This window comes from Cavia porcellus, unplaced genomic scaffold, assembly GCF_034190915.1.
Source record: "Cavia porcellus strain 051 isolate PalLab524CR breed Dunkin Hartley unplaced genomic scaffold, mCavPor4.1 scaffold_32, whole genome shotgun sequence".
Classification (NCBI taxonomy): Eukaryota; Metazoa; Chordata; class Mammalia; order Rodentia; family Caviidae; genus Cavia; species Cavia porcellus.
This window is the reverse complement of record NW_026947515.1, coordinates 19,785,862-19,809,780: the sequence shown is the minus strand read 5'-3', so window position 1 is coordinate 19,809,780 and position 23,919 is coordinate 19,785,862. Positions and strand designations below refer to the sequence as shown.

At 50.2% G+C, this 23,919-nt stretch overlaps 1 protein-coding gene across 1 annotated transcript; it reads right to left on the bottom strand.

The window, feature by feature from the left end:
* Positions 1-599: 599 nt before the first annotated feature.
* On the bottom strand, positions 600-22,758 carry Wnt9b (Wnt family member 9B). The gene is made up of 4 exons (XM_063241938.1): positions 22,639-22,758; positions 7,201-7,457; positions 5,671-5,936; positions 600-4,720 (listed from the first exon to the last, which is right to left on the bottom strand). Exons 1-4 carry the CDS (start codon positions 22,716-22,718, stop codon positions 4,247-4,249), a joined length of 1,077 nt encoding a protein of 358 aa, XP_063098008.1. The 5' UTR covers positions 22,719-22,758; the 3' UTR covers positions 600-4,246.
* Positions 22,759-23,919: the final 1,161 nt, after the last annotated feature.

Genomic DNA, 23,919 nt, shown 5'->3' with positions numbered 1-23,919 from the left:
GTAGAGCTGGGGACAGAGCAACTGTGGGCTGAGAAATAAGCATTTCTGGTATCCTTCCTTCACAAAAGGGTCCCTTGCTTCAGGTCCCTGGAAGCTGTGGCTTCCCAGAGCATGCTGGGAAGGCAGTGTGGCAGAAAGGACTTGGCGGTTGGCATGGAAATGGCCTAGACCGTCGCATGCCATGTGCCTTGTTTCTCCTGCCAGACCCCAAGTCTCTGGAGGCTCCTGCTTTGCCTCACCCTACCTCCACCCATCCCAAATTATTGGTCACTGGGTGAGGTTCTAAAAATACTTGTCAATTCCAGGGGAAGCCCAGGTTTCAGTTTTATCCTGATGCGTCACCTGACATAGATTCCATCCTTTCTCTAGGCCTCGGTTTACCCAGAATCCATAGAGTGAACTCTCCCTGCCTCACCTGCAGCTGAGGAGACACAGCTATGTGGAGAGGAAAGAACTCACACTTTGGAATCCAGGAGATCTGTGTTTCAGTCTTGGAGCTTCTGCTTGCTAATGGCATTAGGAGCCTTCTGGGTTTCGTTAGCCATTCTAGGTGGCAGTGTCATGTGCAGGGTCAGTGCAATCAATCAACACAAAATAAGTACACATAACTGGCATGTATTTTTATTGGTTAATGGTCTTTCCACCACCAGGATGTCAGCCCACTTGATCTTACACATTGCTGTACCCCAGCGCCCAGGAGGGTGCCTGGCATTCAGTAGGAACATCATAAATAATCATGGGTGGATTAGTGGGCACTTAACAAATGACAGCTACCTTTGTCATTCTAAAGTGTGCTTGGACAAAAAGCAATGGAACTTCATGGCTGTTGGGAAAGGAAACTATAAAACAAAAAATAAAGTTCAGGGTTAGCATGGGTCCATCTGTCCATCTGTCCACCAGGCAATAGAGGATTCCAGGGCAAATGGGGTTAAATGGAGAAGGAGGCAGACTCTGTGTGCCCATGACAGCCCTGCAAGAACATCCATAAATGCGGAGGGCTGAGGCAGGGGACATTTGGTAAACTGGAGAACTCCCATGCATCCTGTCCCTTGTACTGACTTACAGCAGCCCGTTGGGAATGAAGGCCCAGTTTATCAATGGGACTGATTTTTCAAAGAAAATAAACCCCCACAGAAATCCGGTGGGAAATAATATATCTTAAAAGGGAAAATTTCAATTAAAAGCAAATAAAACTCCTCTGGAAGGGCTTAGTGAGGTAGCCCAGCTTTCTTGGGCAATGTGACAGAAGAACCCTCTAAAATGACCTCCATGGATCTCGCCAGATCTTGCAGGCACTTCTAGTCCCAGAAACATGGGAGTCCATTTGGAAATGCTGCCATGCCATCCAGAATCAAAAGGCTGGAATCACGCAGTGAGGAAAGAAGCCACTTCCCTGAGTTCCTGGGCTTGGGACGATAGACAGGCTTTGGCTCCCAGGCTCAAGGTAAGACAGCTCCCCCAGTGCCAGGTCCATGTAGACATTCAGCAAATATTCAGGGAACAGTTCCCTGCTGTGTGGCTTTGAGTACAGACCTCCATCTCTGGGCCTCAGCTCAAAGATGAGCATGCAGCCCCCACCACTTCCTAAAGATAATGGAGAAATGAATTGATTAAAGAGATAAAAATGTTTCTGGAAAAGGAAAGTGCTTTACAAATGCCAAGCGTGGTCTTCCATGTTTTCATTATTATTATGAGCGAAATACTTTTGACAGGGGCCTGGAACCCAGAGAAGCAAAGACTCTTCAAAGACTTCACAAGGATGATCCAGATCAAGCCAGTAGGACACATCACAAAGGAGATGCTTGCTCACCGATTCCAAGATAGATCACGGGATGCTGAGCTAATGTGACCTCCCCCCAGCCACCTAACATCTAGCTCAGCAGGGCCCCAATCAGGTCTTGCTGTGTTTCCCCAGACACAAGGCTTCTGGGGAAACACAAACTCCACATGTACTGCCTGTGAAACAGAAACTATATAAATAACATAAATACTTTCCCATAATCTTAGCTATATAAATACTCTGTTTTGCCCTAAAAACTATATATGTGAGGTAGACAAAAATACCCTGTGAGCATTTCCCTTAAAGCTGCAGAATGAGGGGTTATTGGTCACTCCGGTCCCCAGGGGCCCCAGAAGGGCTAAGGTGGCTGTTTAGGGGTAATGAGGAGAGAAAGAGCTAGAAGGAAGAAGAGAGGGAGGGGGGCTGGACAAAGAAGACCCCCACAAGCCGAGGGGTCAGTGACCAGGGTGTCAGTGTCAGTGGCCAGCCATGACCTCGGTCATCTGAGTCTATCCCTTATCCTCCTGTCACCCCAGCCCTAATAGCCATAGAGTTGGGGTGTAGATAGAATGGTAGTAGATGGGGTGCCCTGGCCCCCAGGTTTCTCCCAAGTCCTTCTTCCTGCCGTGCAACACAGCCTGAGCCAAGGTACAGGTAATGCTGGAGGAACAGGATGGATCTCCCTGGCAGAGAACAAGTCTCTGTTCATGCAGAAAGAAGTAGACCACAACTAGAGAACCAGGCTGCAAACCCTTTTTCTCCTTCTGCCAAGATGTGGGCCAGCTGCAGGGTCAGCAAAATCATTCTAGCAAGGGGTGTCACGTCAGTTTGGCCTCTCATCAGTGCCTCCATCATCAAAGATCTTTCTAGCACCCCAGACTGCTTTGAGTCACCAAAGAAAGAGTGGACCCTTTGGCCGTGAAGGTCTCTAGGAGGCTGTTGGGCCTCTGGCCTTCTTCCTGGAGCTGGAGTTCCCAAGGGTTCTGTGCACTTGGCTGATTCTGGATTTCCTGTTTCAGTGGAGGGTCAGCAGCCCTGGGTTCAGGGAGAAAGGAAGCGTACGAGAGGTCGCGGCAGGCCAGCCAAGCAGCTACAAGCTTCCCGAAGGAGGTCACTTCCTCCCTGCTGGCCTTAGGCCCTGCTCTTGGGAAGCACATAGGATCCAGCAAACTGACCCCTGCAAGAGCTCAGTCCTGGGCCAGAGATGTGCACTGCTCACTGGAAACCCTTCACCTGGTCCCAGTGGTGCAGGCATCTGTGTGCACCTATAAACAGATGCTCCTCCTTCCACCTGGGGCTTTGGAAGGTGGTACTGGAAATGTCCACAGGTCCACGGTGACTTTAGCAAAGACACATCTATTCCTCAGGCAGGGGCCCAAGTAAGAGGCCATTACTGAAGAAAGAGGCCACCAAGGAGCCAGGCTTAACAAAGACTCTACCAGAACAAAAGCCTGAATAGACAAGCAGCCGTGAGAATAGACATGTAACCAGAACTGCAGATCATCAGTCCAAGGTCCTTCTGCAACACAAACATCAGTAGCTGTGGGGCCTCCCAACCCCGGTGTCCCACAGCCACAGGGGTCAGCCAGAACACGCTCTGGCGTGAGCTGAAGCACTGAGCTTGCTGCACCCCAGCTGGCACCTCCTCCTTTGGGCTGTCATCAAAGTTTCCTTTGGCTACCAGGGAAAATGGAGAAGGGTCACTGTCTTCCTGCCCAACCGCAGGTACACTACAGTTTGAATTCCACTCTGGCGACTGGCTCTCCCACCTTTCCCATCTGCCTTGGAAGTCTCATTGAATAGAGCTGGGTATCTGTGAGAAATTCAGCTATGGAGACAAGGATGAGGTCTCAGTGCAGCTAGGTTTGAAAAATCAAATCAAGGGCATGAGATTTGAGGGCATGAATCAAACTTGGTGCCACTAAACCCAGAAAGATTTCCTTACTCCAAACAGCTCTCAGCACTACCGCCAGAATAGTGTGAGTGCATGGCATCCAGAGCTCATTGAAATCTGAGCAGGACTGGACCGACCCATCCTGGCTGGGTGCCTGCCTAGGCTTCCAGCTGGCACTGTCTCTCCTGCATTCCCCCAGCAGCTTGCTGGCTTCTGGCCATGCATCCCAGGAATGGGAGACGGCAGGACACCCCTCCTTCCCGGTACAACCTCACTCCTTCCTCCCCTCTACGTCTCCTTTATTTCCTTCCACTTCCCTTCCCAGTCTGCTCTCCTGCTCCAAATCTTCAGCAAGGTTGGAGACACTTGGACTCAGGGCAGGATACTTTGCTTCAGTTTGCTGAGTGTTGTGGGAGACAAGAGGCTGGCCAAGGATGGAGTGGGGACAAAAAAGTGAGGAGTGGCACACATACGTGCACGGGCATGTCCATCAGTGTCCACATGCACATTGCATGTACCTTCCCCAACATGCCACCAAGGTCCCAGCAGCACGGGTTGGCTCACTGCAGTGCCTAGCGCTTACACGTGTATACAAGCTCCTGTTGCACGCACTGCTGGCACTCCACGTAGCAGCACCACTGAACCTGGCAGTGGCAGGAGAAGGCCACCAGGCGGCTCTGGGTGTCATAGCCACGCCCACAGCACAGGCTGCTACAGCTGGCCTCCCGGGAGCACACCCTGCCAGCCGTGCCTGGAGAATACTTGCTAGGCCGGCAGAAGCTGGGGGAGTCCTCCATGTAGACAAGGTCTCCAGGCCGGGGTGCCAGCCCTTTGGTGGGGCTACCTGGCTTGGCAGGTGCCCACAGCTCCAGGTGGCCCAAAGCCTCGTTGGTGGCACTGGACACCTTGACAGCGGAGTCATAGCGCAGCTTCAGCACCTGGCCTGTCTCACGGAAGGGGGAGAGCTGCTTCCAGCAGGTGCGCACGGCACAGGATCCTGACACTCCGTGGCACTTGCACGTGGTCCTGAGGCCGCTCTTCACAGCCTGCAGAGAGATGCAGATGGAGGCCTGGTCAGAGGTCCATGTTAGGGTGCCAGCGTGGCACAGAACATCAGGAGAATGAGAAGGGTCGTGTGAGGGAAAAAATGGGACTCAAACTGGCCCATGAGGCACCTTCTGGCAAACCGGTAAAAGGCTCTGCTGCTCTTGGCAGTGTACACCGTGGTGAGGGCCACTGCTGATCTCAGCCCTAGCTCCTCACTTTGCCCAGGGTTCTTGTGGAATATATAGGCTGCACAACCAAATGAAGCGGCCCTGAATTACACAACTCAGTGAAGAGACACAAAAACACAGACTTCTATTCCCTAAAGAATTTCAGTAGGGTGTGGTAGCACAGGCTGTAATCCCAACTGCTTCAGAGCCTCAGGCAAGAGGATCACAGGTGTGAGGCCACCCTGGGCAACTTAGCAAGACCTCGTCTCAAAAAACTGAAAAGGGCTGGAGGTATAGCTCAGGGTGGAGAGCCCAGGAGTACTGGGCTCTCCCAATCCTCTCACCCCAATAGATCTAGAGACTTACTACTAGCTAGTTCTCAGTAGTGACCTCAGTTACATCCCTGACCTCTTTGGTCATTTTCCTATCCAAAAAACTGGCCAGTCAGAGGTCCTGATCTAAGTTGTTAGAACAATGTTGGCGTCGTCTTTGGAATGGACATTCTTCTCTAAACAGCACCCTGCTTTACCAAACATGTCCTGAGCCTCGTCCCGTTGCTACCCAGCCATCAGTGATGCCCGTGACCGCCCCTACTTTCTTGTATTTATGGTACACAGTAATGGTCCAGCATAGATGCCCAAAGGATGTCAGCTGAAGGCATGAAAATCATTCTGGAAGGGATATGTGTGTTCAGATGGGGTGCTGACCTCTTACAGACCTTGCACCCCATCTCTATACTCTGCCCAGGGGCAGTGCTTTGGGCATCTAGAGAATGTGCTCACCTTGATGCCCACATGGGTGTTGTGGGCGTCAGCTCGGGCCCGCAGGTCCTTGCTTCCTCTCTTGGGTCCCAGGAAGTTGCTCAGGAATTTGGTGCTGTACTTGAGGTTGTCACCACACACACCCCACTGCCAGGCCTGCCGGCTTTCCAGGCCGGGGGAGTCATCACAGGTACAGCGCTCCATGCGCCCAGCACTGCAGGCCCGGGCCAGCGCATGGGTGAGGGCAGCTGCAGACACTGCATACAGGAAGGCTGTCTCCTTGAAACCTGTGCCAGGCACCAGAATGCCAGCGGGGAGAAAGAGGCACTTCAGAGGCTGTCGGAGGACAGGAGGGGTGCAAGCCACACAATGGCACTGAAGCCCAAGTACACATCTGGGGTGAACCTTGCTGTTCGGGCGTAAGGGAATTTCCAAATTCCCTGAAGAGTAAATGCCCAGATTGCCAGGGGGCAGCAGAACAGCAGTCACTGACCCCAATAACAGATAAGAACTGAGATGCAAGGAGAAGGAGCTTGAGCACCTGGGGAGATGCCAAGCTGGGGCCAAACAGCCGCCTTGATTCCAAGTGAATATGAGACAAGTTGGACCGACCATTCCCGAGGCTTCTGATCCCCTGAGTGATGCACCATGGGCTTCCTGAGCTTCCAGGATGTCTCACATGTCATTCTCTGCATCCACCAAGGAGTCGGCCCAGTGAAGGGTGCCTTGAGTCTTCTGCCTGACTTTCTCTGGACCGAGCATCCCAGCCTCTTCCAGAACCCTCACTATGCTTGTACTGTTCAGGGAGCACTGATGGGCTGTTCAGTCTCCTATTGCTCTCCAGAACACCTGGGTGACGGTGACACTAAGTGGAAGGCAGGCCACTTGCTCTGCCAAACCCTCTCCTGCTGTGCAGAGCAGCTGGCCTAGGAAGTAGTTGACTGTCTCTATCACCGCATTTTTGTAAAAATCTCACATGATAGCCCTCTCTTCCTGGCCATGGAGTCACGTGATGACCTGCTTTCTCCCCTCCTAGTCCATGTACTTTCTGAGTGCAGAGTCAAGCTCAGCGCTGTCCCTCCAGCATTTGGCCCAGTGCCTGCCTCTACATACACACAGTAGGTGAGTGGACGGAGGCCTGAAGGGATCAAGAACAAGAGAGGGAGGCAAAGGAAAGGAAGGGAATGACAACAAATTTAAGGAGCAAAGAGACAAAAGGATGGGTGAACACAGGAACCAGCTGGCCTTGTGTATCCTGGCCAGTTATTAATGGCCTCTGTCCTTATATGTGCCTGGACATTATCTTCAGTGTGCATGGGAGGCACAGGGAGGCTGCTGGGACCTCGGGCCTCATCCACGGGCTCCTCCAGGAGTGGCTCATGTCTCCTCCTTTCTGTGTCTTCCCCTGTTCATCTGTTCCTCCATCTCTTAGACTAAGCCATGAACAGCCTTTAAGAGATCTTCACAGACCCCCAGGGCTCTTGCAAATTCAACAAGGGAAGTGTGGCCTCCTCCTGCCTCCCTCCCCATGTTCCCCAAGCCTCTGCCTACCTCTCTTGAGCAGGCCATTCCTTCCCTCCAGGCTGCAATTCCAGCGCTCCTGCCGGAACTGGAACTGACACTCGAGTAAGCCAAGGTGTGCTGCATCCCGCAGGGTCTCAGCCAGGCCAGGCTCTCGCCTGCACAGCTGCTTCTGCCGGCGGGACAGCTTGAGCATGTCACACTGCTTCAGGTGGGCACTGCCCTGTGTTGGGGCTGCCTCGGTGCCCAGCCCTGGGAAGGACGTTAGGACTTCTCGCCCAGTCAAGCTAGAGAGAGAGGATGAGAAAAGGGAGACATGAGCCTTGGGGGTCCTGACTGGGAACACTCCATGAGAATATAGGGACAAAGTGCAGGGACTTTCTTGGGATCTTCATTTATTGGCCTTTTGGGTGGTAGGCCAGCCCCACGTGGGTTACGGTCTCACAGAGCAGGAGATCAAGGTGCAAGAAAGGATTGGTACAGAAATTTAAATTCAAAATTCCCAAATTCAAGGGGCTGGGGATTTAGCTCAGCGGCATAAGCGCCTGCCTTGCAAGTGTGCAGTCGTGAGTTCGATCCCTGGTACGGATAAAAATGAAAAAGACAAAAAAAAATTTTTTCCAAGTTCAGTTTCAACTCTCCTTCCCCAAATTCCCCAGTTAGAAAAATCATCTGGGTGCTTAATAAAAATATAGATTTCCAGGATCCACACTACGTGATTCTGTTTCCATTGATCTGAAAAGGGCCTGGGAATCTGTCTGCCACACTCCCTGGGTAACTGCGATAATTCAGTAAGTTTGGGAAACATTGCAGAGCCCTGGCTGTCGCCTGACAGCAACCTTCCTAAGAAGGTAGGCACAGGGAACGCAGACTCAGAACAAACACAAAGCAAAAGTCCTCCAGAGCCTTCCTTCCCTTGCACTGTGTTGCTTCCCAAGTCATCCTGGGCCAACTGAGCTTCCTTTCTGAATCTCAGACCGATCTCCAGCCATCTGACCATTTGGTACCCGAAACAGAGATGCTTGAGGGATGGAAGTAAAGAAAAAAGGAAAGAAGAAAGGAGGGAATTAAGGAAACGTAGGCTGGGTGAAGGTGAATCCCAGATTCTTGTTTTAGACCCAAACCCCTTGGATGCCAAATTCTAAATCTGACTCTACCACTTCTTAGCTGTGCAACCTTGAAGTGTTGGTTTTGTGCTCTGCAAAGTATAAAGAGTGACCCACTCTACCTCTCAGGGTTGCATGAAGATTATGGGAAAGGTGAAAACCACAGCACCCAGGACATGCTGGCTTGCCTTCTTGCTAGCTGGAGTTTCCCAAATCATTCTCTTGAAAGATGCCTTATTCTCTAATTGGAAGAATCTCCTTTAGTCCAGATGAGGACACAGAGGCTTTAGGAGGAGACAGCGACTGGTTCAGGTACAACCAGAAAACAGTAAAGTGGGATCTTAAATCAAGGTACTTTCTGTCCTCCCAGGAGCTCTCCGTGACATGCAGCATAGTTCAAGATGTTTGCTGTTTCCTACCCTGGTGCCTCCCAGAGTGGATGGAATATGCACCATCCAGGACCCAGGCTGGAGGAAGCTGCCACTTTCTGCAATATATCAAGCCTCATAGCCAGGATAAAGCTATGATAATAGCTTTAAAGCTCCTGGTTGGATGTGGCATTTGCCACACCTGCTTACATCCTCCTAACCAAAGTAAGCCCTGAGCTGTCAGAGTTTTCCAACTGAGCCAAGTACATAGCTCTCCTGTTTGGAGTCACCTGCCTTAGCCAAGAAATTTGGCTGGATGCCACATCCTCCCTGTCTGGCAGAGTAGGAAGCCTCACTGGAGGGTGTGGAACCTGGCTGGGCCCCAGGTGCCCCCGTAGATTCCAAATCCATCAGGTGCAGCCAACCCAGTGTGGAGCATATCTCTGAAACCTCCGAACAGAGACAGATGCTATCGGGCTTCTCCTGGCCCAGCCTGGCCCTGGGCTCCCCACCTAGACAGGGTGAGGGCAGGGACCTGTTAATCATTAATCTGGGGGCAAATGGGTAAATTTCCAGTCCACCAAGCCTACACTCAAACCCCTCCCTGCAGCCTGGCAGGAAATCCTCAGAGCTTGACCCTTGGCAGGTCTGGAGCAGAACCTGAGGTCAGCTCCAGCTGAGAAAGCTCCAGCTTAACTGGTCTCCGGCCTGGAGGGCAGCTCAGGACCAAAGAAGATAGCAGCCATGTGGCTTACTCAAGTGTCTTCCCCACACTAAGGGCCAGTGTGAGGGGCCACTTTTGCCTGTACAATTTCTGTGTGTTGGCAGTCAAGACCTCACTTATAAAAGCCGATTGGCCAAGCAGGAAACAACCAGGGAGTGATGGAAATTTAGCCTGTGGGACTGAGTATCCTTCAAGTCTTCAAGGCCTGTCTCAAATGCTATTTCAAGAGTTCAAAACCAGCCTGAACTGCATAGCGAGACCCTGTTTCAAAAAAAAAAAAAAAAAAAAAATCAAGGCCAGGGGTATAGCTTAGCGACCCAGGGCCTGTCTGAAAAGGTCAAGGTCCTGATTCTGATTCTCAGTACCCACAAAGAGAGAGACAGACAGACAGACAGACAGAGAGCATGCAGTTGCTTTCTGTCCTTTTCGGTGTTTGAGTGACTACACTTGTAATACAAAAGATAAACAGTGGAAGCTGACCCAAAGAATGGACAAAGGATTGACCCAAATGCACTGAGAGGAGAGGTGAGAATAGGGGGGAAAATTCGGGAAACATTTTGGGCACTGGTCCTGGAATTCTCCTGAGGTCTAGCTTGCTCTTGCCTGAGATAATTGCTTACTGCATAGCAAGGGCTGGGAGCTGGTTTGTCGAACTAAGGTCATTGTCCTTGATTATAACCTTTTTGTGGGCTGTAGAGTATCACAGTTCCCTAGGTTACACTTGTAAACCAGATTCAGTTAAAACACACACACACACACACACACACACACACACACACACACACACAACCTTCTACTCATTGACAGCAACCTGATTTAAAATTTCATGTAACAAACCCTGAAATTGATGGCTCAGTATAAAGTCGGTTAATTTTATTAGCAATAATGACACTTAGTAGTGATTAATGATCAGGAAAGGCAGCCAACCACAGAGTACTCAAGCCATGCTAGGCCCTGGTCTGTCCAGGGCTGTTCTCAAAGAAGATTTCCTGGCACTGTCCCAAAGCTCCCTAAAAGCCTACAGAAGACAGCTTGAGGGAACTTCCAGGGCCCAGTTTCCCTTTTATTTTTTTTCCATATTGCAGTTTGGGAATCATACTTCTTGGAAGAAATAATACTCCGACGTCACATTTAGAAAAATGACTTGACTGATTTCCCCGAAAAATGCTAGTGACTTCTATGCATGCCCATCCCATGGCATCCCCTAGGGAAGGTACTTCCTGGATCTCAGAAGAATTCTGGGCATTGCAGGTTCCAACCCATTCCGTGGACAGCAGGCATTTTCTCTCCTCTGGAGGAAATCTGTTTCCAGAAGCCTAGACCTGAGGACCCTGCCCTCCAAGCCTCTGAGAAATTTCTATCACCTACATGTTAGCTGAGCCCCAGAGTGGTATGAAGGAGAGCCGATTATGAGATCCAAGATCATCAGTCTTACAAATCAGGTAAAATGGGAGTTTCAAGGTTTCAAGGAAGACATCACCCTGTCGTCCGTCACACTGTCAACCACACAAGTAGTCTGCGTTCTCAAAGAGCAGAAAGCACACAATCTGTGAGCTTATTCACTGGTCCTCACAGTACCTTAAGACTTCTCCCTGACTCAAGTGCTCCTGGACTACCTGGACCCCGCGCATGAGGTTGGACCTGCTTGGACCCAGCTGGTCTTCCCCATTCCTCCCCTCCCTAAGTTCCCCAGGCTGACTCCTAGTCTTGTTTTCCCATTAATAAAGTAATGGCCCCATCCTGTGACCAGCTACCTTCTTTTTCCCTTCTTTATCCTCCCTAGTTGGGTGTGTCAACTCTCTGCACCATCACTTCTGGTCCCTTGGATCAGATTGGGCATAAACCAGAATTTGCCCCCATGAGATGCCTGCTGGCTTTGACCTCAGGTCTCTCAATCACTTCTGCTCTTAGAATAAGAAAGTCAAAGGTGCTGTCAGGCACAGAGACCATCCTCATCCTCTATCTACTCTGACCCTTGAAGCCCCTTCCTTTTTGTATGTTCTTTTCAGTCGCAGGTTTGGCTAAAACTGCCTCATAGAGCAGCCTTGGAAGAGGCAGAAGAAGGTACTCTCAGGCTCGAGGAAAGTCCTCAGGAGGCTGTTCTGTTGTTAGCAGGACCCAGGGACCATCCAACCCCTATAAGAAATGTAGCTCATTCCCCAGCAATTATGTACCACCCACTGGAATGTGGGGACCCCAGGACTTCATATCCTCAAGGCTGCTGGCCAAGCAGGCTGGTTTAAGTCTTCTTTTCACTCAGAAGTGACCTCAGGGATTACTCTGTGTCCACTCCATCTAACAAACACACATTGGCTGTGAGATAGCATGATGGGAACCAGCCTGCTTGAGTTGGAGTCCCACCTCTTGCTAGCTGGGCTATTTATTGGGCAAGGCATTTTACCTCTCAGCACTTCATCTGTCGGATGCAGACCATGACAATGTCTCGTTTGCAAGGTGTTGAGAGGATTAAGTAAGTTAGTGTCACAAAGCTCTTGGAACAGTATCTACACATAGTAATCTCCTCATCAATGAGTAAGTGTTCTCATTAAACACCTACTGTGTGTCAGGCACTGTGCTGGGTGCAAGGACACAGGTATGCTTTCAAGAAGCCAGTTGTGGTGGTATATACCTGTAATCCCACCACTCAGGAGGGAGAGGCAGGAGGATCACGGAGAGCTCAAGGCCAGTCTGAGTTACACAGTGAATTCGAGGTCGGCCTGGAATACATAAAGAGACCCTGTCTCAAAGATGGAGGGAGAGGAGGAGGAGAGAAGGAGAAAGAGGAGGAGGAAGAGGAGCAGGAGGAGAAGATGGCTCATAGTCAGGAGGAAATGTGATCTGAGTCAGACTCCAAGGAGAAGAAAAGTGAATTTCCAGCCAGCTTGGCTCTCTAAGGAGTGACCAGTAGCTGAACTCCCAGCGCTATCTAGGTGACCACCTGACCTTGGCTTGTCTCGTCCATCCCACCTATAGTAAGAGGCCTGGGGTGGGGCGGAGGCAGGAGGAAGTTCTGGGGAGCACTCCAGGCTGGCTGGGGAAGGCTGGGCAGGTGCACTATTCATGCCCCAGGCTGTGCTTCCAGACCTGCACCACCCTTGTTTCTGCTCCAGAGAGTCTGATGGGTCCAGCAGAGGCCACTTCAGGATTGGAGGGAGGTAGGTGTACAGGGCAAGGCGGGTGGTTCTCAGGGCACCAGGTAATGCCAGCAAAGCTGGACCCCTGGCTGGCAGGACCACAAGCTGTGCCTGGCACCAGGGCCCATGCCAACTGTATGCAGCTGCCTGGGAACCAGGAAAGCCTCCTGCTGCCTGGGGCCTTGGTCTCAGCCCTGCAGAGCCTCATTAGATGCTCCTGATAACAGGCTTCCGCTGCAGGGCCGTTTGCATGGTCAGTGCCCCCTTTGTGCTTTCCTCTCCAGCCTCTGGGCCCACCTTTTCTGGCCCTTACTAAGCCCCCTACACACTCACAACACCAAGCCTCCCACCCTCTCCACAGCTGACCCCTCCCCAGCAGGGGCCGTTCAGTGAGGGCAGCTTCTACTCAGCCAGGGAAGGCACCGTGACACTGGCCAGTCCTTCAGAAAGGGGAGCCCAGGTTTACTCTGCGGGGCTGTGCACCCCCCTTTGCCTTTGGACCCCTTTCTTCTTGACATGGTTGTCCCCGCGCCCCTCTCCCATGAAGATGCCCTTACCGTAAAGCCTGGCAAAGTGTCCAGTGGTGTCTCCTGCCTGCGTTCCCAACCCTTCCACCCACTCCTTCCACTCCCTTTAGTCTTGCACTTACGCTTGTATTCACGGAGCATCAGCTTCATGCCAGGTCCACCCACAGGCAAGGCCACTCATTACTTCCCTACCTGGCTCCACTGTCTCCTTTTCAGACCAGGCCTCCTTCTTTCCCCAGTTCTTGGCCTCAGGGTGCCACGATCCCCCTGTGAGAATTAGATCTGGCCACCACATCCCTCTTGAGCCCACCCCAGAGCTGCATCCCCCATCGAGTCCCTGCTCTGAGAAAAAAAGAGCCGGGCCAGCTGTGGGCTTTGTCTCTCTGGAAGAGCTCCATTTCCTGTTTCTCCAGGCTGCCCACTGAGGATGGCATCGGGAAGACGCCGCTCCAAGCTGAGTGGGCAGCAGGCAGCCAAGCAGCTCACATGCTCTGCATCCCAACAATGTCCAGATTTAGAGTTCCACTGGCTCAACATCTGTGGAGGAAGTGCTCTCCTCTCCTGCCCTCCTTCCTGGCCCTCTCTCTGTCTGCTCAGGCTCAGATCAAAGCCAGGAGAGGAAGTCTTTGTCCCTCATGCTTAGCTCAGGTGGCACAGAGACCATGGAGGGGTCCCCAAAGCCAGGCCTGGGTAGAGGGATTCCCCCAACATGGGGATATAAGCAACTCCTCCAGTTAAATGACTAGGCACAGATACGGATTGCATTTGAGAGCTGGAGAGACCCATCAGATCGCTTGGTTCAGAGGTTTCACCTTGATGGCTCCTGGGAGATACCTCAGAGACTGCTGGGAGTGGGACAGAGAAAGAAGACAAGAGGTTTGCCCAGTGGGCAGGTCTCAGCTTTGACTTGTCTTGTGCCCTAGAAGGTTATGCAGACTCATTGTCCAAGGTGACTTAATAACGGCACTGGGACATGCCCTGGGGTTCCTGATTGCTTTCAGTCTCAACAGAACACCTCAGGACACAAAATAAGCCACTACCAATGCCCAATATCTAAGTGTTAGGAACACAGTGCGGGTGGGTTTTTAAGGGAAAGAAGCCTGATCAGGACTCCTCTGAGCCCCTCTGGACAACCCAAGAGTGAGACCTCAAGAAGGGAGGAGTTTAAAAGGCTATTTTTCTCTGATCTAAAATTCAAGTCACTTTTCAGTCAAAAGTTAGAAATAAGGCTTCCAGAAGTGACCTGATTTTTCTACTAAAAAGAATTCATTTACTAGATAGAAGGAAGATCAAAGGGAAGGATCATGAAAGCAGAGGGAGAAGGAGAGACAGAGAGACAGACAGAGACAGATAGACAGACGGAGACAGACAGACAGTCAGACAGACAGACAGGGAGCCCGGTACAATGATGATAAAATAAACTTCCCCAACTTCTTAGGTGCACAGATCCCAATTCAGGGGAGAAGCAGTTTCAGCAGCACAGAGTGGGCACTGTGGGGGTGGAAACAGTCACCACGACTGTCCCTGCCTGTGGGGTGTAACAATACCCCCCAGCTCCACCCACACATGGGGGTCCTGGCTCTAAACTGGGTGACTTCAGTCACGCTATTTAATCATTGCAAGCTAATGGGACTAACTGTTGCATGTTTCCTGAGCTCTGGCCACCCTCCTCCCATGGACACGTGGGCTCAGGGTGAGAGGAGCCAGGTCCCTGGGTAATTCCTGTGCATGCTTGCTGGGGGATAAGGACAGTCTACCTGTTGGCAGGGGCTCTAGGCAGCGATATCTCAGGCTGCAGGTGCCCCTTGTCTTCTTGGCTGGCCCTAGGAATGGCCCACAGCCCTCCACACTCTTACCTAGCTCCAGGGAGAGCAAGTGCCTCCCAGCTTAGTCAAGGAGCAGCCTCTGAAAAATTCCTGGAGGGCTGGGGTAGTCCAGGACGACACCATGGGGAATGAAGTCAGAAGACGCTCCCTTTGGGACAGAACAGGGGCCTCCCAAGCAGAACCAGAACAACTTCCTACTCTGGACCACCCTGACCAGGACTAGCTAGGGATGTATCAGGGGGCCCCTGCTTGTCTTTCTGCTATGTCTAACTCAGTCCAACCCCTGTGCCTTTCTCCATGCCATAAACCCGAGACGTCATGTCCTACTCCAAACCCCTCATGAATCCCCTGGAAACTTTCACAGCCACTTCTATTTTGATGCCTCACAAATGCAGGGAATGGGAAGGCTGATCCTGAAGGCTGCACGCACTTTCCATGTGGTGATGTTTATTTACTTCACCCAGGAAGCCCTCCTTGGTTGCCAACCCCAGCCTGTATCTACAACTCCAAACTCCAGAAAGCTCACAAAACTGCAGAGCTTTGGTATCACTGTAGTACTGTTCTGTACTTTGTATGGCAGCAAGCCTCAAACACCGCAAATTCAGAGCAAAGATTACTATGGTCTTTATTTATCCCAACGTATACATGTTTTCCTTACAAAAAATAATGAAGTACTATCCTCCTAGACATTAGCAGGCCTGTGATGCTACATATGATACATGCATTATATTTTCTTTCTAAAATCTGAGAAATTTTGGATCTTGAAATGCATCTGGCCTCAACAGGATTGATATGTAGGAAGAGCAGAGCTTTTCATCCTGTCCTACTACTGGCTCTTTGGAGGACCAAAAAAGTGGTCTTTCCAGGCTCCTGGCTCTTTCCAGGACCAGTTGGAATATGCTTGTTGAAATCTCCAAGGCTCTTCATTCTCCCTGTCAGTCTGCTTTTCTCCAATGAGAGGTCTGAGGGAGCACTTACCTCACCCCTTGCCAGTTTGTCTCTTGTCACAAGGGCACCCACAAAATGCTTAGTGTGGCAGAGTTCTGGAGTCCAAGGGACAATGCTTGTTCCACTTTAACGCCAGGCCAAATCTAACAGGACGAGGCATGGCCCAGCCTCAGTGAAGCTCGTACACAAGAGGGCCAGGTGTCTGCAGGTAAGGGAAGCGCATCGTGATGGGTACAGAGGATCAGGCAGGGGACAGAAGGCCAGCAGGCCAGGGAGCAAAACCAGAAATGGGGAGGTCGGCGGACAATGGGGCCCAAGACCTCTGCCTACAGGTGAGCAGGAGACGTGAGCACAGTAAAAAGTAGGTAACAAACCCAGAGCTGAGGACACAGGGTGCAAGAAAGCTCCTCCGTGTGCAAGTGAAGCGTGAGGGTGACAGCAGAGGGATCAGGGGTCCGAGTTGTCAGGGGAGGTAGCCAGTAGGAAGCAAGAAGAAAGAGATCCGCTCTGGGTTCTAACCAGCTAGATTTCAAAGCTGGTGCTGCTAACCACTGGTTCCGGGACTTCAGCAAGGCACTTAGCCTCTCTGCCCTCTCCTCCCACCCACCTGTTAGTGAGGAGGTCACGCCAACACCTGCCTCCTGCGGTGTCACTATGGTAGAAAGAGATGGTCCATATAAAAGGTTGATCACAGGAGAAAAGATTCTATTTGTTTTTAACTGGGTAGCAATTGGGATAAAGATGTAGAGAGGAAGGAGAAAACATCACTGGACACTTTTTAAGTTAGTGTGCTCTAAGGCAGACTCCTAGATTTTTTGGACTCCTTTTATGTATCAATAGCACTTCAACATTGTAAGTACATATTTCTTTGGAGACTTGAGGTGAGACACTGGGGATTTGAACACAGGACTTCAAAATGAGCTACATCTCAAGCCCATTTTTATTTTTATTTTTAAGACAAGGTCTCACTTACTTGCTAAGTTGCTAAATTTCCCAGGCTAGGCTTTTACTCATGGTCCTCCGACTTCAGCCCTCCACATGCCACCATGGCCGTGTTTGGCACTTTGACGTATTTTTCTTTAAGTGCTGAGCACTGAACACAGAATATTACACATGCTCTTACCTTTGAGCTACATTCCCAGATTCTCTATATATTTATTTAGCCTTCATAACAACTTCTCAAAATAAAGATCAACCCATTTTACTGATAGCTAAGTTGAGGGCTTATACTCTGGTCATCATGGCTCCAAGCCCAGTGCTCCTTACTAGAGCAGGGCATTGGCTCTGGTTGGTGCCAGGGTGGGGGGTCATCCTCATAAACACCTGTCCACTTCCTCCAGAGTCCAGCTTCTACCTGAGCAATAACCACGAGAGATTTCTCTTTTTCAGGCAACTCCATGCTTGCCCCACTTCCTTTCCCTCTTTCTTCCCTTCTTAGCCACAGAAACTCAAGTACTGACTGCTGAGGGGGCTGGTTTGACTAACTCAGGAGCCCAGGTCCTCAGGGGTTACAGCTCAGCTAGGGACAAGGAGCCTAAATTCCTTCCAAAACACAGTGATTCTTATCAGAGAGGTTTGGCTTTTAATTCACCATTTCAAAGCAGTAAATTTCTTTTCAGGACCCAATTCAATTCCTTTTTTAAAAAAGGTATAAAAGTGATGTTTTCCAAATACATAAAGCACTTAGAAATAATTTTTAGAATATACTGGCAAGATCTGTACATTGCAACTATAAAACATTATGGGGGAAAATTTTTAAAGCTCCAAATAGGTAGATAAGACCTGTGTGTGACTCAGCATACTCAGGATTATTTAAATGTTAATCTTCCATAAGTTGGTTTATAGATTCAATCTGATCTCAACCAAAGCGCAACAGACTTTCATGTAGATATTGATAAGATGATACTAAAATGTATGTAAATACACAAAGAACCTGAACACTCAAAATAAATTTGAAAGAGGACAAAGAGACAATTTTTAGTACTTGGTTTCTAGACTTACTATAAAGCTATAGTAATCATGACCACGTGGTATTGACACAAAGATGGGCATATGGATTAAGAGAACAACATATAGAGGATCTAGACATAGACCCCACTGCTTAGATCAATTGATTTGCAACGAATAAGACAATGGAGAAAGAGTCACGTTTTCAACAAATGGTGCTAGAACAAATAGATGCCCAGATGGAAAGCAATCTACCTCAACCCATATCTCACATCATAAGCAATTAGCTCAAGTATATTACGGAGCCAAGTGCAAAACAAAATTATAAAGCTTCAAAAGAAAACATACATAGGGATAAATCTTTGCAACTTTTGGGCAGGCACAGATCTCCTGGATAGGATACAAAAAAAAAAAAAAGTAAAATCCGTCGAATAAAAAGTTGAAAGATACATTGAACTTCATCAAAATTATAAACTTCTGTTTTTTGCAAGATGCCAGGAAGAAAATGAAAAGACAAGCCATGGGCAGGGGCAAAATACTTGCTGACAAAGAAAACCTTATATCCAAAATATATAAGGCATATTTATAATTCATTAATAAAATGACTCATAATCCAATGAAAAAATAGTCAAACTGTCAAAATGCACAAAATGCTCACCAATGGGTCCATGCACGTTAAAAGCAAAGATGCCCAACACATAGCCACTAACATGCTTCAACTAAAATCGACTGTAAGGGCTTAGGACGCAGCCTACTGACCGAGCATTTGCCTGGCATGCACCACACCCTGAGTTTATTCTTCAGTACAAAAACAAAGTAAACAAGGGGCTGGGGATTTAGCTCAGCGGCATAAGCGCCTGCCTTGCAAGCAGGCAGTCGTGAGTTCGATCCCGGGTACCGATAAAAAGGAAAAAGACAAAAAAAAAAAAAAAACAAAGTAAACAAAAAACTGATAATATATGACAAGAACGTGGAGCAACTAAAGCTTTCATACATTACTTTGTAAAATGATACAAGCACTTTGGGCAATTAGTCATTTCCTATAGATTAAACATGTACCTACCATAAGATCCATAACTCTTCCTCACAGTTATTCAAGAGAAATGAAAAGAAATGTCCACAAAATAGAGGTAAATGGAGGCTGACACCACCTTTATTGGGAGGATGCCAAATGACCATCAACTGAGAAATAAATAAACAACTTGTGATAGATTCATATAATGAAATATTACTTAAGAATAAAGAAAAAAAGAATTGGGCATGATGGTGTAATCCAAACACTCATGAGGCTGAGGCAGGAGGATCCTTGTGAGTTTGAGACCAGCCTGGGCTACAAAGTGAGCTCAAGGCCAGCCTGAGCTGCATGGTGAGACCCTGTCTCAAAAAGACAAAAAAAAAAAAAAAAAAAAAATAAGATAAGGGCTGGGGATAAAGCTCAGTTGCACAGTGCCTGCCTGGCAAGCCCAAAGTTCTGAGTTCAATTCTTAGTACCAAAATAAATAAATAAAAAGAACGGAGTGTGGTGATGCAGCTTATAATTCCAGCACTCGGGAGGCTGAGGCAGGAGGATCACTATGAGTTTGAGGCCAACTTGGGCTACATAAGCGAGTTCGAGGCCAGCCTGCACTGCACAGTGAGACCTTGTCTCCAAGGAACAATGATCGATATGCGTAGTACTCTGGATGAACCTCAAACACTGTTATGTTCAGCAAAAGAATCCAGGAACAAAAACCTATGTACCACATGACTGCATTTACACAAACTTCTTTAAGGGGCAAAGCTGATAAAGAAATGAGGTACTCTAGTGACTGGTGGGGAAGGGTTGACCACAAAGAAGCACAGGGATCCCTTAGGGTGGTGAATCCCTGGGGTCACCACTAAGTTGTTCCATCCAAATTATGCTGAAAACGCATGCATCTCCTCATGTGTATACTACTTTTGAAAACATAAAGGTTATAATATGGTTCTATGGTGGAACTACAGTGTTGACACCTCAATAGCCCAGCAGGGAGATGGCTAGGCTGTTGGGTGGATTCTCAAGCTTCTTCCGTAGCAGGGACAGGACAAGGAAGTTGATGAATGCACAGGCCTTTGAGTTCAGGCTTTGCCTGTTGCTAGCTGTGTGACTTTGGGCAGATGTCTGAATCTCGCTGAGATTAAGATTAAAGTTCTTAAAAACAGGCGCAAGGCTTGAAATAATGAGTGACACAGCCTGACAGGGTAGCTGGTGCATACTCGGTGCTAGCTGGCTCTCGGTGGCTGGTGGGTTCTAAGCGCTTCCTGTCCCAATGTCATCATTCCACCCTGGCAGGCTAGCAGGGCTCAGTGCCTTCTGTCTCATTGCCAACGACTGAGATGAGTGTTGTGGCCTCTCCCATTGGGGTACAGGTCTGAAAGAATTAACTATTGGAGGGAGGAAGGGAGGCCAGCCCCTCGGCAGCTGCTGCCCCCCTTGGAGGCAGTGTCCCACAGTTCCCCGCACGGCATGGAACAGAGACCCACGGTAAAACCTGGTTTCTGTTCTGCCACACAACCACCCGCCACGATTAATCCAGACGTGACATCAGGTGACTCACTGGACTTTGCTGAGCTTCGGTTTCCTTTGGGAACCATCCACACCCATCCTTCATACCACAGAATTCAGAGAGGGGACTGCATGAGGAAGTGATTTGTGAACTTCTATACTATGTACAGTGTCATGTTACCACCATCATCAAGACAATTGGACTTAGGCTCCTACAAAAGAAGCAGAAGCCACTGCTGGCTCATTACAGTTTGAGGGTGGAGACTCCCCATCTGAAATAAAAGAGGAGTTATAATAAGAAATGAAACTTCAAGTGCAAATTACCTGGGCGAAAGGAGAAACATATTGCCTCACACTCTCACTAAAGTGTGCATGACTGATAACAGATTCCTTCCAAAGAACGAATTCTGATGGAAAGCAGGATATCCTGGTCTGACTGAGTCACAAGAGGGTTTCCTCAGTAAAAGGCTTTGATTGAATCCTATCGTCTTCTGGACCAAACATTTAACAACACGAGGCGCTAATCTTAGCTTTTTCTCTGAGCACTTGTCCTGTTCTCCAGATTCGGGTAGTGATAGCTTTTGGGCTCTTGAGCTGGAAGAGGTAGCCTCTCAGCCCTAATCCATTTCCCTTCTCATTTCTAACACTGCTCCTCATCACAGCCCCCAAATTCTAGCACTGTGTACTGCCAAGAACCTCCTTCCCTCTTAACACACCAGCAGGGTGGTCCAGATCTCCTGGACCCCTCTCTTCTCCTCCTACACCATCTGACCTTCGCTCCTATCTCCAACCATAAAACCCAAGCAAACAAAAGAATTGTGGAAATGAGCTAGTGTCCTTCCTTGATCCATTCCAGCTTAGAAACCTCTCAGATGTCTTGTGTACCTGGTTTCCTTAATACTAACAATAACAATAACAATTGCTGGCACTAATTGAGCATTTACTACATGCTAGGCACTGTTGTAAGTGCTTTATATGTACTCAGCCCTCTTATGAAATACGCACCGACTGAGAGACAAAGCAGTTAAATAATTTGGCCAAGAGCACACAGCTAGCAATGGGCAGGATCAAACCCAATTTGTGCTGCACTCATTATGTCTTCCTGCTGAGACAGGAAGAGTTCCTTCAAACCTGAAATCCTTGGGAAACAAACATTACATAGGTGCACTGATCTTGGATTGGATCACATAGCAAGTTCAGTCCCCTCTTTTTAGAAAAGGAGAAACTGAGGCCTAGAGACCAAGTGGTCTTCACAGGACATTACTAAGCTGTAGGCCTATAGGACTAGCCCTAGGTCTGAGCTGACCTCATTCCCTGCTATGTCAGGGAGTCCATTGCCTACAGCCCTGGCACTTTTCACCAGGGGTCATGACCTGGAAATTAGCCTGCAGCCCTTATTTCAACTTGTGAGGGACCCTGACAGGTCCTGACCAGGTAGGTTCATAAGAGCTGCCTCAGGTGGGTCACTTGAGGGACTTTTCTTTTGCCTTTGTTGTGGTCAGAATGCAAACCTTGCCTTGATCTGGGGTGAAGCTCACAAAAAAGGCCAGGTTTAAACTCAGTCTGTTGACATTTGGAGTCAGCTCACGGGGAAGGTGCATGCTTATCCATGACGCCTCCTCTACTTCGCACCCTGCCAAGTCCTTGCAATTCAAGGGTCAGAGCAGAAGAAACCTGGAAACAGTCGCGCTGTAATTTGCACTCCAAGCTCCCCTTCACCGTTCCTGCACCTGCCTCTCCCCAGGTGTCATCCCATCAGTGATCCTCCTTTTCCAGTCACGTACATCTCCCGAAATAGTCCCCTCTCCCCTCTCCATCATTCTGAGAGCATCCACGCTCGACGCCAGGACCGAGGTCTGGTCCTCTGGTCCGGCTCTGGGGCGCTGACACTCCCCTCCGTCCTTCCCTGGGTTCTCCATTCTCCTAGACCTGCAAGATCCTCCAATCCATCTTGAGAACAACCCACCCCTTCCATCGGCCAGCCCTCCGGGTCTCGGTGTCCCAGGCTAGACCCGGGACAGAGCCCTGAATAGGGGCAGACAGGCGCCCAAATGAAGACCCAGAGCTGGCATGCGAGCGCGGGACCGCAGGGAGAGGGGCGCAGCAGACAGAGAGGACTGGGAACTTGGGCTGGAGTCTGACACCCGGCGGGTGAGCAGAGAGGGGGCGCTGGACGCCCAAGACATTAGAAGGGGCGACCGGTGCCCGAGCCCAGGACTGAGGTCCGGCGCGAACTCCCATTGCCAGGTGGGCCGGGCCCCGTGGGCGAGGGTCCGAGACAGCGGGTGGGGCGCGGGGGGCTGACCCCGCGGAGGCCGGAGGAGGTGGAGGTGGAGGTGGGGGCCGGGGCGCGGCGGGACTGACCCGAAGTAGGCGGCGGCGGCGGCGGCGGGCAGCGCCAGCAGGCAGAGCGCGGCCAGGGCCAGCGCGGGCGCGGGGCGCATGGTGCCGGCGGCGCGGCGCCCTCTAGCATCTCCTCGCGCAGCTCAGCGCTCGCAGCACCGCCACCGGCCGCCCGCGGGGCTTTAAACTCGGGCGGGGCGGAGCGGGAGCCGTGAGGGAGGGAGCGGCGCGGGGGGCGGGGCCGGGGCGAGCCTCCTCCCCCATTGGCCCTGCCGCCCTCGCCCCGCCCCCGCGGTGGCCCTCGCCCCGCCCCGCCCCGCCCCCCTCGCCCTCACCCTCCCGCCCCAGGTGAGCGCTCACCTGGCGCCGTGCCCACCCGGGACGCAGAGGCGGAATGTGAAGCCCCCCGGGCGGGCCTGGAGAGGCGGAGGACGGGGATGCCAGGCTGAGACTGACAGAGTTTGCAGGGTGGGGCGACGTGTAATCTCTCTCCCGAGGGTGGGGGATAGAAGATCTGCGTCCGGAATCTGCGGGAAACACTAGTTATTGTCCACCTTCCTCCAGCCGGCCCGCGTCTCGCAGCCGCCGCCCGGAGACTGTGAGGGTAGGGGCGTCTAGCAAGCACAGAGCCTCTCTTTGGAAGCTGGAAAAATTCATATACAGTGACAGAGGGAAAGGACTTTTGCTGGACAAAGGGGAAGCTGGTTGTCACTGAGAGGCACACACAGGGCTCAGTAGGTGTTTAGCAAAATGCTGCTGATATTTGCCAGGAGAGAGAATCAACCTCTCTGGGCAGTAGCTCAGGCAGAACCACAAGGGAGGAGGGACCTGCTCCTAAGGGTATGTGAGAGCCACACACATTCCTATCAGAGACAGCAACTTTAGGTGTTGGGGCCTAAAACTCTGGCTTGCATATTCTTTTAAAAGTCTAACTAATTCCTCTAGTGAAGGTGCAGTCATCAAAACAGGGAGTGGCACCAATTTAGGAAGGAGACAGACATACAATCAATGATCCAAGTGAGTTTTAAAACATTTTTGAGAGTCTTGAACACTGGATCGAATCAAGCAAAACAAAATATGTTTTGCATGTATAGCGCACCACCACCACCAAATCAACCATGCATGTAGAACAGAACATCAGGTGACAGGGACTTGGCTTTGTGGTTGGACCTGGCATGATGTGGGCAGTGTGTTTCAAGCCTGGTTACTACATTGTTAGGTCTTATTAAGAGAGAAAGCCCCTGTCATAGTAAGCCTCTCTAAGTTGTTTCTCTTCGAAATGAGCAGAGTGACTACATGGCC

What these genes read in the sequence shown, in the direction of transcription:
- Wnt9b (XM_063241938.1), bottom strand. Translation starts at nt 22,718, where the DNA reads ATGCGCCCCGCGCCCGCGCTGGCCCTGGCCGCGCTCTGCCTGCTGGCG. An exon ending in GCCGCCGCCGCCTACTTCGG is followed by an intron (nt 7,458 to 22,638) that starts GTCAGTCCCGCC and finishes CTCTCTCTCTAG; the next exon opens with CTTGACTGGGCGAGAAGTCC. An exon ending in ACACCCATGTGGGCATCAAG is followed by an intron (nt 4,721 to 5,670) that starts GTGAGCACATTC and finishes ATCTCTCTGCAG; the next exon opens with GCTGTGAAGAGCGGCCTCAG.